A 14,073-nucleotide genomic window follows, 5' to 3' on the forward strand; every position below is an offset into this window, starting at 1 on the left:
GAGCTCTGTAGTAACAGTGCCGACAGTGTTCATTCATAAATAAGAGCTGTTCGGGCTGCCATCACTGCGCCTCGTTGCTGTCTTGTGTTTTCTCAAGTTGGTCTGTAAGGATTGGTGCTCGACCCTCCAGTATTATCCCCTCAGCCTGTCCACTTGTCTCAAGATTCCTGGGAAGAACAGTCAAATGTCACAGTGCTCACGCGCGCATGTTTGTGTGTGTGTCTGTGTTTAATATTTATTTATGTATTTAAAAGGCAGAATTCCAGAGAGAGGAGAGACAGAGTGAGGTCTTCCATCCGCTAGTTCACCCCCGAAATGGCTGCAATGGCGGGAACTGCACCAGGTTGAAGCAAGGAGCCTGGAGCTTCTTCCGGGTCTCCCACCTGCCTGCAGGGGCCCATGTACTGGGTCATCTTCTGCTTTCCCAGGCACCTTGGCTGGGAGCTGGATCAGAATCAGAGCAGCTGGGACACAGATCAGCACTCCTCTGGGACACCAGCATCACGGCGGCAGCCTGACACGCTGTGCCACAGTACCAGCCCCGTGGCGACACTTCCTGCCCTGCGTAGGGCTGCAGTGTGCGGCTGCCATGCACATGCCATCCTCCCATTGCTGGTTGATGCTGAACGAGGCGTTTACAGTGGCTGAGCCCCTGGAGTGGACGCGCTAGTGCTCCCTGGAGGTGGTGCAGGGGTCACAGGGAATTCTGTCCACAGCACGACTGTTGCTACTCTTTGAGTCCCCTCCCCTGCATCCCCCCAGACACACACAGCTTAGACAGTGGCTAAACGCTGTGGGTTCTGGAGCCACTACCCCCACCACTCCTTGTCTCAGGGACCTTGAGAGAGCGCTTTAACCCCTCTGGCCTCAGTTCCTTCACCATTGCAGTGGGGTCACAAATAACTCTTCAGAGACTCTGGTGAGAATTAAGTGACTGCAGCCACATAAGAGTGCAGAAGAGAGAGAAGCCTTTAGGAAGCACTCCATAGATGCTGGTGGTTATTATCTTTTATTATTATTATTATTTGAAAGAAATATAGAAAGAAGAGGGGAGAGAGAGAGAGAAAGATCTTCCATCTGCTAGCTCACTCCCCAGTTGGCTGCAATGGCTGGAGCTGCGTTGATCCAAAGCCAAGAGCCAGAAGCCAGGAGCCAGGACCTTCTTCTGGGTCTTCCACATGGGTGCAGGGGCCCAAGGACTTGGGCCATCTTCTACTGCTTTCCCAGGCCTTAGCAGAGAGCTGAATTGGAAGTGGAGCTACCAGGGCACGAACCAGTGCCCATATGGGATGCCGACGCTGTGGGCCGGGGCTCTAACCCAAATCAATGATTATTATATTGAGGGTTGTAAAATGTAGCTTTTTCTAATTCCATCATTTATTCTGTATTAATTGCCTGGCATTTTTCCTTTTTCTTCCCTTTCTCTGTTGCTCTCTCTTTTTCAGATCATGGACTCATGGGATTTTTATTGTTTATTGTGTTGTAATCAGTTTCCATCATTGTGGATAATGTTTTCTGTTTCTGTGATAATAATGATTATTATTATTATTATTCCAAGTTTGGCCAGCGGGAGCTCCTTCAAGCTGGCCCTTTGCCTTTGGTCTTCTCCATTTGTTTTTGAGCATTTGCTTGCTTTCTGCGAGAGGGAGATAATTCTGCAATCACTTGTGTTTTCCTTTTCCAGTCTGGAGTCAACCACTTCTCCAGGAGCGTGGTGAGTCTCCTTGCATTGGAGACTCTTTGCAATTCAAGGTCTGGACATGCGCCGTTCATTGCTGTTGGGAGATTCTTGCTTCTGGGCTTTCTCAGAACAGAGCGAGGACAGAGCGAGGAAATGTGTGTTTCGAAATACACCGTATCCCTCAGTGTGCACAAGTAGTTTCATAATCCCGACACAAATGTCATTCCAGTAAGGAATCTCCTAAGTGAAACTCAAGATTTTATTGCATTCTTTCTGTCCTTAGACTCTATCACACTAAGATTCAGAATACTGTTATCAGAATTACTTGGCTTCTTTCCTGTGTGGGTTAGGTTCCAATTTAATACTCAGATTTATTTATTTCTGTTTGTGTTCAATTTTAAGGTTTTCTTCCATCTTTTTTATTTAATTTACTTTTGAAGATGTATGGCATTTACATGGACCAAAAGGTATGGTTGTAGAGAGAGGTACACTTGGCGATCTCGGACTCCTTCCTCATCCCTCCATCTCACCCCCTTCCGTCCCCCGTAGTAGATGATCCGCTCATCTCTGGTCTGTCAATCCTGCCCTTCAGTTTGCAGAAGCAGGTGTACATATGTGCATTTTCAGTTTTTTCTTCTTTGCTGGGAGTAAACAAACTGCCTTAAGTTTTGTTTCTAAAATGTAGATCTCTGAACCATGTGGAATTTATTCTGGTGAACGACAGGGAGTAGGAGTCCAGTGTTGTGCTTTTCTGAGTGGCTGTTGTCCTAGCACAAGTTTTGTTTTATTTTATTTTACTTTACTTATTTTATTTTATTTTACTTTACTTTACTTATTTTATTTGAAAGACAGAGTTACAGACAGAGGTAGAGACAGAGAGAGGTCTTCCATCCTCTGATTCACTCCCCAGATGGCCGCAATGGCCAGAGCTGTGCCAATCCAAAGCCAGGAGCCAAGAGCTTCCTCTGGGTCTCCCACGTGGGTGCAGGGGGCCAAGGACCTGGGCCATCTTCCACTGCTTTCCCAGGCCATTGCAGAGAGCTGGATCAGAAAAGGAGCAGCCAGGATTAGAACCAGCGCCCATATGGGATGCCAGCCCTTCAGGCCAAGGCTTTAACCTGCTGCGCCATAACGCCAGCCCCACTAGCACAAATTTTAAAAACGCATTCTTTTCTAGTGACTGGAAAAGCCACCTTTATCTTATTCTCATCCTTTGTATGTCCCTGAGTCTACTTTGGACTTGTTATTCTGTTCCGGTGGTCTTCCTCCCTGTTCGTCCACCGTTAGCACTACCCTGGTTTCATTCTAGGCCATAACATTGATTTTAGTGTTAGGCAGAAGCAAGAGCTTGACTTGCAAGTGTAGGGCTCATATGCCAGTGCGAGTCTTACAGAGGAGCCTCATTTGCTAAGTTATTAGGGATTTTAACGCTTGTAAGTTGTGGAATTTACTTTGAATATGGAAGTAAGACGAATCTTACGTCTGCCTCTTAGAGAGCAAAAGATTATCTCAAGCGTTTCTTCCTCAGGGAAAGTACGAAGGACTTTTTTCTGATCGAATTAAGTTTCCTTGTGGAGAGAGACGCTTTTCCTTTCCTTGGCTGCTTTCCTGGTGTTCACTTGCCTGGCTTCTCCGTCTCTGGGCTGGCTCCTAGACACCGGAGTGGCCAGGGCTCATCCTTGAACCTCTCGTCTTCTCTGTGACGTTCACTCGGCCTGATCTCACCTGCCCGTGACGACCCCAGGATCTGTATCTGCAGCGTAGCCCTTCCCCGAACAGCTCCCTGCTGTTCCCAGGGGAAGCTGACGCTGACTGTGTCCACTTGGTCTCTAAGGCCTCCCCTGTGGACCCAACCTGTGTCTCCAAAGACTTCTCCAGTCTCAGTCCGTGGGGACTCCATCTTCCTAGTTACTCAGATCATCCTCGTCAGCCCGGCTCCTCACTTTATCTCAGCTCCTTCAGTCCATCAGCAAACCACGTGAGCTCTGTGATTGACGCACATCTGCTGCCTGCGCCGCCAGCATTTCCAGTATTTACTCGAGTGAGAACTCCCAGTGGGTCTCTCCTGGTTCACCTTTGCCCCCTCAGTGTTGTCTCCACATAGAGTGAGCCTTTGCAAGCACGAGAGCGTTTCACTTGTCTGCCCCGAATCCTCCAGTAGCGTCCCACCCCATCTTGTTTAAAGATTGAACAAATCTTTAATATAGATAGATAGATAGATAGATAGATAGATAGATAGATAGATAGATATCTGAACCAAGGATACCTTGGCACTTCAAGACATGGTCTCTTGTGTACTGCCCACAGTGGAACCCCAAGTTGGTGCAGCCACCAGTAACCAGCTGTGCTGCGGGTAGCATGGGTCAGAAATTAAAAACACTGGCAATCCGCCTGGCCCAAAAATCCCTGCGACTTTACGAGGGGCTTCCATTTGGCGTGCATTCAAGGGGCCTCAGAGAGCGCATGGAACAATGGAATTCAAAGGCTGGTGGCGGAGAGGCGCTGACAGAGTTCCTGGGAAACCCAAAGATGTAAAACCCACAGACTTTCCCCTGGCTCACAAGGTGCAGGCTGACCGCACTTTGTATGAAGCAGCACCCCTTACCCTTCTGTTCGCCTCATCTGCTCTCTCTCCATGCGCATAAGTACAGTGTTGTCTGCAGTTTCCATGAGAGGGGACACAACTGTCTTACGTACGTAGCCCCGGTACCTCAAACAGGGCCCGAGCCGTACCACCCAGTGATGGTGTATTGAACAAGTGAACGAACAGCCAAGAATTTTGAAAGGGTCCTTTGCTTTCCGTGTGGCGAGTGGAGATCTGGAAGGCTGGAAGACCTGCTGGGGACCAAAGCTGTAGGAAAGATGACAGCAGGGAGACTCGGGGACGTTTTGGAGGCGGAGTTAGTGGGAGTGCCGTTGGCTGAAGGCAGGGCGGGGGGAGGAGTTAAAGGTCACTGCGAGGTGCCTGGGTCAGGGGTCAGGTCGGGTAGTGGTGCTGTAAGGTGGGGAGGACAGGAGGAGAGACTGGGGGCTGGCGCTGTCCATGCAGGTCGTTCCCACAGTTCAGTGTAGGAGAGAGGTGAGAAGGAAGAGGATGCAGCAACAGAAGACCAGAGCGGGGCCACGGATTTGGCTGTGTGAGGTTAGCAGGGGCTTTTGAGATAGTGGCTACGGTGAGTGTGTTGGGGCAAAAGCCCAGACTGCAGTAGGTGGAAGAGGAAATGGGAAGTGAAGAAATGCGGACGGCACCAGGGCCACAGCTCTCCACAGAAGGGACGGTCGTGGGGGAAGGAAGTCCAGATTGAGAATTGAGGTTGTGATGCAGGAAGAGTGGTGACCGGGCAGCAGGGCGGACAGAGATGGGGCAGGACCTTGGCAGGACTGGCCTCCTGAGGACTCTGGTTAGCAAGTAAGGGGCTGCTTTCCTCCAAGACAGGAGGGGACAGCGGCGCTTGTTGAGCTGCCTCGAGGCGCTGCCTTGGTGAGCTCGCAGACGCGGACTCCTGCTTGTGCTGCTGACAGCCAGGCGCAGCCCGCGCCCCTGTCCATGGAGCGGACGTTCTGGTGCAGGGCCTCAGGCATCGCCATTCACAGCACTCAGAGGTGTCAGGAGGAGGTGCTGTAAGCGGGGGTGGGGGGTGGGGGAGTGGCGTGCTTCATGATTTTGCTGTGTGATGTGGAGAGCAGAAGCACTGTGGTCAGGGAGTGCCTTGCAGAGGAGAGGGGGTGCATGGAGGACCACAAGGAGAGGACTTGGTTTAAGGTTGGGGGGGGACAGTAACTTGGTGGTGAATCTGGCTAAAGCAGACAAGTCACACTGGGAAGCAGTGTACTCACCTGACGTCCTTTTCGGATGCTAATGATGGCACTGTGCTCATGCCTGTCCTCATTCGGTGTTTAGGCCTCTGCCACCCACGTGGGAGACCCGGGCGGATTCAAGGCTCCTGACCTCGGCTTGGCCCAATCCTAGCCGTCTAAGGAGTGAACCAGTGGATGGAAGGTCTCTCTCTCTCTCTCTGTACCTCTGCCTTTTAAATAAATTAATTCATTTGAAAGCATTCCCATATAGTGGAAGGCTTAAACACCAGTTCTGGAGGCTGGCAGTCCAAGGTCAGGGTGCCATTGTGGTCAGGTTCTTGGTGAGGGTCCTTTTCCTGGTTGTGTCCCTACCTGGTCTTTCCTTGGCAACCGTGTGCAGGGAGAGAGATATCTTGTCTCTTTCTCACCCTCTTCATCTTCATGGGAGCTGCTCCTTTGTGCCCTCGTCTAAACCTGGTCACCTCCCAGAGGTCCCACCTCCCAACACTACCAGTTGAGGATCAGGGGTTCAGCGTGAGAATCTGGAGGGATAAAGTGAACTTTCAGTCCGTGGCATCACCATAAATACACATTATACTAGTTCTCTCGGGTAGATTCTGCTCATAAGACAGATGGCCCTGTGCAAGGCGGTAGCAAGATAACAAGGCTTACGGGGCTCTCAGCTACGCCGCCACAGTGGGAAGCCCAAGGGCTGGTTCTGGGTCTGACTGGAGAGTCCACAGCCGAGAAACAGGAGTTCCCGGGCTACCTTTGCTTCATCTGTGTGACGCTGCCCAAGACAGAGAGCAGGGTGTGTGTGCCCCGCCTGTCTCACTGGCTAGAGCACGCAGATGCTCACCCCTGAGTCGCAAGAGTGGGATCAGGCATTGCCTGGGCCCTGGGGTCACCGCCTGTCCCCTCTGCTGACACCAGCGTCCTGGCTGAGCCGGAGATTCCCTCCCAGCACCAGCTGTCCGAGGCCCCGAGGTCGCCCGTGTTGGGCCGCTTGCGGTTTTGCTGGGTCATTGACATGGCCCCTGGGGAACAGAGCTGAACAGAGAGGAAGCAGACTTGGTAAAGTGAGGAAGGAGAGGTGGTCTGATGAAGTTTTGTCTCAAACTGTCTGTTTTTGGGTCTGTCCCTGCATTGATCTGCAAGGGAACGAGGCAAGTAATGGCCCCTCGGGGACTTCCAGGACTTTGCTCTCAATGTCAGCCGTCATTTTCAATCACCCTCTCCCTCCCAGCCATTAATTTTGGCCCAGGATCATGGGGACTTGTCCATCTATCACTCCTAATTGACACTAAATGATCTGTCAGTTTATTGATGAACGGCAGGAGTGGAATTGTCACAATATATTTTACTTTCTAACAACTCCTCCTGACAATTTTACCTTGTCCATCTCACTCTGCTCACATAAATCTCCACTGGCCGCTCCTTCCTTCTCATGGGCTGTCCTGGTGCCAGCCACTTCCACGCCATCTGCACGTGTCAAGGACATCAAGATGGCGGTCGAACTGCTGTGAGCAGGCCCGAGCTGGCCCCCCTTCCCTCCTCCTCTCTCGCTCTCTTTTTTAATGGCATAGATGTTCCAAGAATACTAAAGGGCTTCTGTCCTCTTGCTCCGTGTCATTGCCATACCAGAGTCTCTTTACCTTCTTGCTAGCAGCCAGTAGTTAACTCTCGGTAGACTACCAAAGTGTGAAAGGCAAAGCTCACAGAGCCCGCGGCTCCTCCATCTGTAAGCAGGCTCGCAAGCCGTGTGCCGCTCTCTTACACCAGGTCTGCTCAGCTCGTCCATCCCCACCGGAGTCAGGCCCACAGAGGTGTCACAGAGGGGAGGCTGGCCGGGACTTCCCCGTCGGTGTGCCGAGGGCTGCACTGTGGCTGCGAGTGGGGAGGGACGTGAGCACTCTGCCTCTGGGCCTGCTGGGCTGTTAGGGCTGCCAGGGCACCTAGGCTGGTCACCTGGCCACAGAAGTCTTGTGCACCCACCCCCCTTGCCGTTTAAGGTTGTGTATAAGGGCTGCGTGTTGTGAAGAAGGCCAAGTCCGGAGTCAGACATACCTGGGGGTACGCAGTCTTGGCTCTGAAGAAGGTGTGCGTATGAATGTGAAAATCCTTTACCTTTTCTGAGGCCACAGTGAGCAGAAGAACTTGACGGTCGGGAAAGGATGTCATTGGTTCCCTCCCTCCCCCTTTTCCTGCCGGAAGTAATTGTTCATTAACTGATACGAGCTGTTTTTGTTTATTAACTATCATGCCAGTCAAAATCAATGGTCATTCTTTAATGTCACCTGATCTCCAGATCATATTCAGTTACCTTCCAGTGTCTCAAAGATGACTTTTTACAGTTAGATCATTAAAAGGGACAAATCAAGGGCCACGTGTTGTGTTTAGGTCTTGTGTGTCTTTAGTCTCTCTTGTTCTGGAACACTCTTCTCCCCTCCCTCTCCCATACTTTTGATTCTTTTTTTTTTAAGATTTTTTTTTATTTGAGAGGTAGAATTACAGAAAGAGGGAGAGACAGAAAGACCTTCCTTCTGCTGGTTCGCTCTCTGGACTGCTGCAACCGCTGGAGCTGCGCCGATCCAGCCAGGAGCTGGGAGCTTCCTCCAGGTCTCCCATGTGGGTGCAGGGGCCCAAGGACTTGGGCCACCTTCTTCTGCTTTCCCAGGCCGTAGCAGAGAGCTGGATCGGAAGAGAAACAGCCCACACATGAACCGGTGCCCACGTGGGATTCTGGCGCTGCAGGCAGAGGCTTAGCCCACTATGCCATAGCACCGGCTCTCGGTTTTTTGTAAGAGGCTTGTCCTGTGGAGTGTTGTCCTGTAGAGTGCTCCACATCCTGGATTCGGCCCATTACTTCTTAGAGAGTTTAACTTCTCTGCCCTCTGTGCCCACTGTTGAGCTCCTCGTTAGCTCTGGATCTGTTGAGATGAGCTATCTAGTTCAATTTAGGCTCCCTGTTTCGGCAGGGACACCTCGTAGGTGGTACGGTGTGCATCCTGTTGGGTCTCGGCTGAAGGCACAGGCGTCCAGTTTTCCCGTGTGCAGTGCGTCTGTGGTTGCTCCCTGGGGTCGGGGGTGCGTGAGCCGTCACCTGAGGCTCCATCACACACCCTCCTCGTGGTTGAAGCATTCGGCAAGCATGGTCGCTTAGAGCCGTGATTTCATTAAAGGTCACACGGGGTCTTTCTAATTTTTGCTTCCCAGCAAAATTCTTCTAGAAGGAACTTCCTTTCAGCAACTATTTGGTTGTCTGAAATACAGGTTATACTTGAGATGCTGCCTTTTTCTCCCTCCGGTGTACTTACTTTGAAAATTTCCAAACCTCTAGAAAAGTTGCAAGAAGCACCCATACACCCCTCGCCTTAAACAGCCAGTTGTGTTTGTCTACATGCGGCTGTAATGCTTCATTTCTCTAATTCTGTTTTTGTTTTTACTGTTTTTTCGCTCTTTTATTTATTTGATTTGCTTGAAAAGTGGAGAGTGGGGCCAGGCAGGCAGAGAGCGCTCTTCCATCTTCTGGTTCACTCCTAAAATGCCCTCAGCAACTGGGGCTGGGCGAGGTTGAAGCTGGGACCCTGGAACTCAGTCCGGGTCTCTCACCTGAGTGGCAGGGATCCAGCCCGTGAGGCATCACCTGCTACCTCCCAGGTGTGCGTTAGCAGGAAGCTGGAATTGCGGGGGAGCTGGGAGTCAGGCCCAGGCACTGCAGTACGGGGCACGGACATCCCAGGCACCACTGAAATGCCTGTTGCGTTTTTATTTTCCACTTACCTCTTGGAGAGCTGCCTCTGCCTCTGCCTCTTTTATTACTGGTAACTAGTTATCGTACAAGAGGTTTTTGTTTACGTTGTTTGCTTCTGGGTGTGTAGTGCGTGGCACAGTACATATCTGGTCGAATCAGTGACTTTTGGACATTCATTTCTAACATAGGCGCCAGTAATTCAGCAAGGAAAAGGTGTCCCTGAGTCCTAGTGAAGTAAATAACTTAATCTTCAACATCCAGATACTCAAGTTTGCTCATTTGGATTTTAAGAAAATAAAATTAGAAACAATTTATTTTCCACGTGATGCTCTCTAATAAAAGGATTTTAATTATTTATTTGATGGGAGTAGAGCTACAGAGAGAGAGAAGGAGACAGAGAGAAAGGTCATCCACCCGCTGGTTCACTCCCCAAATGGCTGCAACGGCCAGAGTTGCACCGATCCAGAACCAGGAGCCAGGAGCCGGGAGCTTCTTCCAGGTCTCCCACATGGGTGCAGGGGCCCAAGGACCTGGGCCATCTTCTACTGCTTTCCCAGGCCATAGCAGAGAGCTGGATCGGAAGAGGAACAGCCGGAACACGAACTGGCACCCCTTTGAGGTGCGGAGGCTTAGCCTACACCACCACAGCGCCAGCCCCTCTGCGTGCAGCTCTTAGCCACAAAGAACCCGGAATCTTTATGAGAGGATCATGAGTCCTGGGTGCCAGAGGTGGACAGTTATGTCTCAGGGATGCATGTCCAAGCCTGGCTGAAGTCAGATGGTGCAGTCCCATGTGAAGTGATTGAGAAAGGAAGGTCCTGGGTAACTAGTTGTGCACCTGTTTCCAGTGACCAGGTCCCTATTTCTGTGGCTTTCAGAGAGGCTCATGGGAGCTCCGTGCTTGAACCCCTGTGTCACTTCATCGTCATGCACCTTGACCTGCATAGGTGCCTTTCATCCATGTGTCTTCCTAGACACGGTAAGTTCAGAAAAAAAGACTTTAGGGCCAAGCAACATCACATTTTTCAAGTATACCTTACATTTGTTCTGTGCTGGCTTCCCAAAGAATAATCTTTTGCTTTGCTCTCAAGCTCTCAACATTCAGAATCTGGACAGATGGTCAAGCATTTGGCGTGCTAGTTGAGATGCCACTTGCGATGCCCACGTCCCCAGTCAGAGGGCCTGGGGTTTGATTCCTGGCTCCAGTCCTGATTCCAGCTTCCTTCTCATGTGCACTCTGGGAGGCAGTGGTGACAGCTGAGGTGCTGGGGTCCTGCCATCCATGAGGGAGACTCATATTGAGTTCTTGACTCCTGGCTTTGGCCTGCCCAGCCTGGCCATTGTTGGCATTTGGAGAATGAACCAGTGGATAAAAAATTAGATCTCTCTCTCTCTCTCTCTCTCTGCCTTTCAAATGAAGAAAAAAAAATTTAAGAAAAAAATCTGTATGAAAGAACTAGATTACATTTTTATGTTAATGAACATAAAGAATACACCATCATAGGAATTTAATTACATTGTGTATTACTGGAAGTCATATATGTTCAGTAAGAACTGGAGATGAAATAAACAGTGCCCAGACTATGTATGTGCATTGAAATAACTAGTGAAAATAAGTATTCTCACGGAAGCAGGGGGAAATGTGGGCTGAGCCTAACTCATTCTATCCTTAACCCTTTCTTTTTATGATTTTTATTTATTTATTATTTTTTTATTATTTTTGGAGATGCTCAAGGGAGCTGCGTGCTTGAACCCCCCGTGTCACTTCATCACCATGTACCTTGACCTGCATCGATGCCTTTCCTCCATATGTTTTGCTAGACACAGTGAGTTCAGAAAAAAAGACTTTAGCTTCCCTTTAAAAAAAAAAAAAAAAGATTTATTTATCAATTTGAAAGTTATAGAGAGAGAGGGAGAAGGCAGAATGACAGAGAAGGAGTCACAGAAAGAGATCTTCCACCTCCTGGTTCACTCCCCAAATGGTCCCAACAGCCAGTTCTGGGCCAGGCTGAAGCCAGGAGCCAAGAACTCCATCCGGGTCTCCCACACGGGTGGCAGGGGCAATCACTTGGGCCATCTTCTGCTGCCTTCCCAGGGGCATTAGCAGGGAGTTGGATCGGAAGCAGAGCACCTGGGACTCTAGCTAGTGTTCAGTACGGATGCTGGTGTTGCAGGTGGTGGCCTTTCTTGTCTACAAAAACTTGTTTTATAGTAGTTGATTTCATCTGTTTTGGTCCCTGGCAGGTGGGGAGGAGTGAGCATAATGGGTGGATCCTGGCAGAACAGTCTGTGAAGCCCTTAGCCAAGCTGATCTTTCCCACTCAGCCCCTGCCACATGCAGCAGTGCCAGGTCCCTCCAAAGTCACTCCTCCTCGCAAAGATCAAGCATTTGTCCACCGCAGGACAGTGTCACAGAGCCCTGTGCCTTGGCTGGCACACACACCCACGTCTAGCTCTGCTAGGGCCCTTTTGGGTAGAATGTTGCCCTTTGATGGAGCAGAGCTCAAACCTAACTACATTGAGAAACGTGGATCAGTTCAAGAGGACTGAGTAGGATGTGGAGATGGGTGTTTGGGTCGTTGTGTACCTTGCGCCAGCTTCAAAACTTTAGAACTCCTGGTTAAAGTTACTTTCATTTGTTTGTCTTTAGATAAATAAGAAGCAGACATGGAGTAGGATTCAGAAGGTAGAAAGGGCGGTGGCTTATGAACCGCAGTGCGCTCTCCCTTCCCGACTTCCTCAGCTGCCAGATTTCCCTTCCTGGAAGCGGCCACTGCTAGGCGGGTTTCTTTTTTCTCCTGGCATTGACAAAAAATGCAGGTTAATAAGTCTCCCTCCCCATCACGCACACAAACGGTAACATGTGTTTTCTGCTTTCTTGAACAGTATTTCTTTCTGCCCTGTTTGAGGATAGATCTGCCTCGTCTTCAGTGGCGCATGGTACTCAGGAATTTCCTGCCTCCGTGAGATCAGAGTCCTGAGTGGACCTGGGGTGTGATATTTTCCCAGGCAGCCGGTGTTTATTCATGGAGTAGCCGAGGCATGAGCCTTGGGAAGTATCGCGGAGGCTTCCGGTGTGGCACAGACAGAGCCCCTGGGCTAGGGAGGACGTATGCAGTGCATCAGGGTTTTTCTCATGGAGGATTTTTCGGGGCTCATACAGGATGTTGGATGCAGGGCAAGCAGAGATGTCCTATGTTATGTATTTTTTTTAAAATGTTTATCTATTTATTTGAAAGTCAGAGTTACATAGAGAAGGAGAGGCAGAGAGAGAGAGAAAGAGAGGTCTTCCATCTGCTGGTTTATTCCCCAGTTGCCTGCAATGGCTGGAGCTGTGTCGATCCAAAACCAGGAGCCAGGAGCTTCTTCTGGGTCTCCAACGTGGGTGCAGGGGCCCAAGGACTTGAGCCATCTTCTACTGCTTTCCTAGGCCACAGCAGAGAATTGGATTGGAAGTAGAGCAGCTGGGAGTTGAACTGGAGCCCATATGAGATGCCGGCACTGCAGGTGGCAGCCTCACTCTACGCCACAGCCCCGGGCCCTCTATGTTATATTAATTGCAGTTTAGGGCCTGGATGGCTTGTCTAGTGTCACTAAACCAATTCAGTTATGCAAATGGCGAAGTATGAAATAATTGAGAATCTTGCACTTCTGTCGTGTGCTTCTCAGTTGAAGGCAGGCAGTCTGCCCCCAGAAGCCCCGTCCTTTCCCTCTGCAGAGTGGAACAGGCTTCCTGACAGGTGGCCCAGGTCACTGCTCTGCCTGGAAGGTGCCAACTTGAGATAAACTTGTTGCTTCTGCATGTGTCCCAGTGAGTGGACAGCCCAGGCCTTCTGCTTCTGAGGGCCTGAGTGGAATTTGTGCTGCTGGCCAGCACTGTGACAGGTCACAACACTGCCAAGTACAAGTACCTATAAAGTACAAGTTCTGGTCCTCACCTCCCACAGGTCCTACTCCAGCTTCCTCTCCAGCCCTTAACCTCTCCTTTTTTTTTTTTTTTTTTAAATATTTATTTATGTATTTCAGACCCAGAGTTACCACAGAGAGAGAGAGAGAGAAACAGACAGAAAGGTTTTCCAACCACTGGTTCACTCTCCAAATGGCCTCAATATCTGGAGCCTGGCCAGGCTGAAGCCAGGAGCCAGGAACTTCTTCCAGGGCTCCCATACAGGTACAGAGGCCCAAGCACATGGGCCATCTCCCACTGCTTTCCCAGGCCATTAGCAGAGAGCTGGATTTGCAGTGGAGCAGTTGGGACTTGAACTGGTGCCCCTATGGGATTCTGGTGCTGCAGGCAGAGGCTTAACCTACTATGCCATGGTCCTACCCTGTCTAAATAAATTAAGCTACCCTTGACTTTAATTGTAATAAAAAACCAAGAGTGGTACTAGCATGGGTTTCCAGCATGTCCTGTGCAGGCTTTGACTTGAGCCCTTTCTAGATTTTGGTTTTGCACAAGTGAAAATTCTCCAGTGACCTGAGTAGGGTTATTGGAGAGTCAGAGGGTCTGTGAGGGTCAGGAGGGAAAAGAGCAGCCCCAGAAAAATCCTGCACATTGCAGTAGCCAAGGACGCAGTCGTTATGGGATGTTCCTTTGCTTCTCTGACTGACACATACTACAAGGATCTGCCAACCAGAAAGTTAAGAGTCTCTCTCATCCAATCTCCTGTCAGATCCCAGAGCCGGGTGGGGTCTGTTTGAAGCCCACCGTTGCTGGGGAAGTCACTCTGAGAAGCAGCTCTGAGAAGCCCTTTTAGTTGTACAAGTAAACTGAGAAACACTTAGTGATGTAAAAATTGCGAGACGACAGAATTTACCTGACGCCGCAGTCCTAGGCGTC

At 50.2% G+C, this 14,073-nt stretch overlaps 1 protein-coding gene across 4 annotated transcripts in view; it reads left to right on the forward strand.

Annotated features, from left to right (window-relative positions):
- The window catches only part of IFT43 (intraflagellar transport 43), a 92,688-nt gene that overhangs the window by 34,489 nt on the left and 44,126 nt on the right, over positions 1-14,073 (forward strand). For 2 of the 4 annotated variants that reach the window (XM_051826001.2, XM_008272014.4), the window contains exon 4: positions 1,685-1,714. The exons of the other annotated variants lie outside the window; for them this stretch is intronic. In XM_051826001.2, coding sequence (XP_051681961.1) covers positions 1,685-1,714 — 30 coding nt within the window. The remainder of the gene's footprint in view (positions 1-1,684; positions 1,715-14,073) is intronic. 4 annotated transcript variants of the gene reach the window in all.

The sequence above is a fragment of the Oryctolagus cuniculus genome, chromosome 20, assembly GCF_964237555.1.
Source record: "Oryctolagus cuniculus chromosome 20, mOryCun1.1, whole genome shotgun sequence".
In the NCBI taxonomy this organism is placed as follows: Eukaryota; Metazoa; Chordata; class Mammalia; order Lagomorpha; family Leporidae; genus Oryctolagus; species Oryctolagus cuniculus.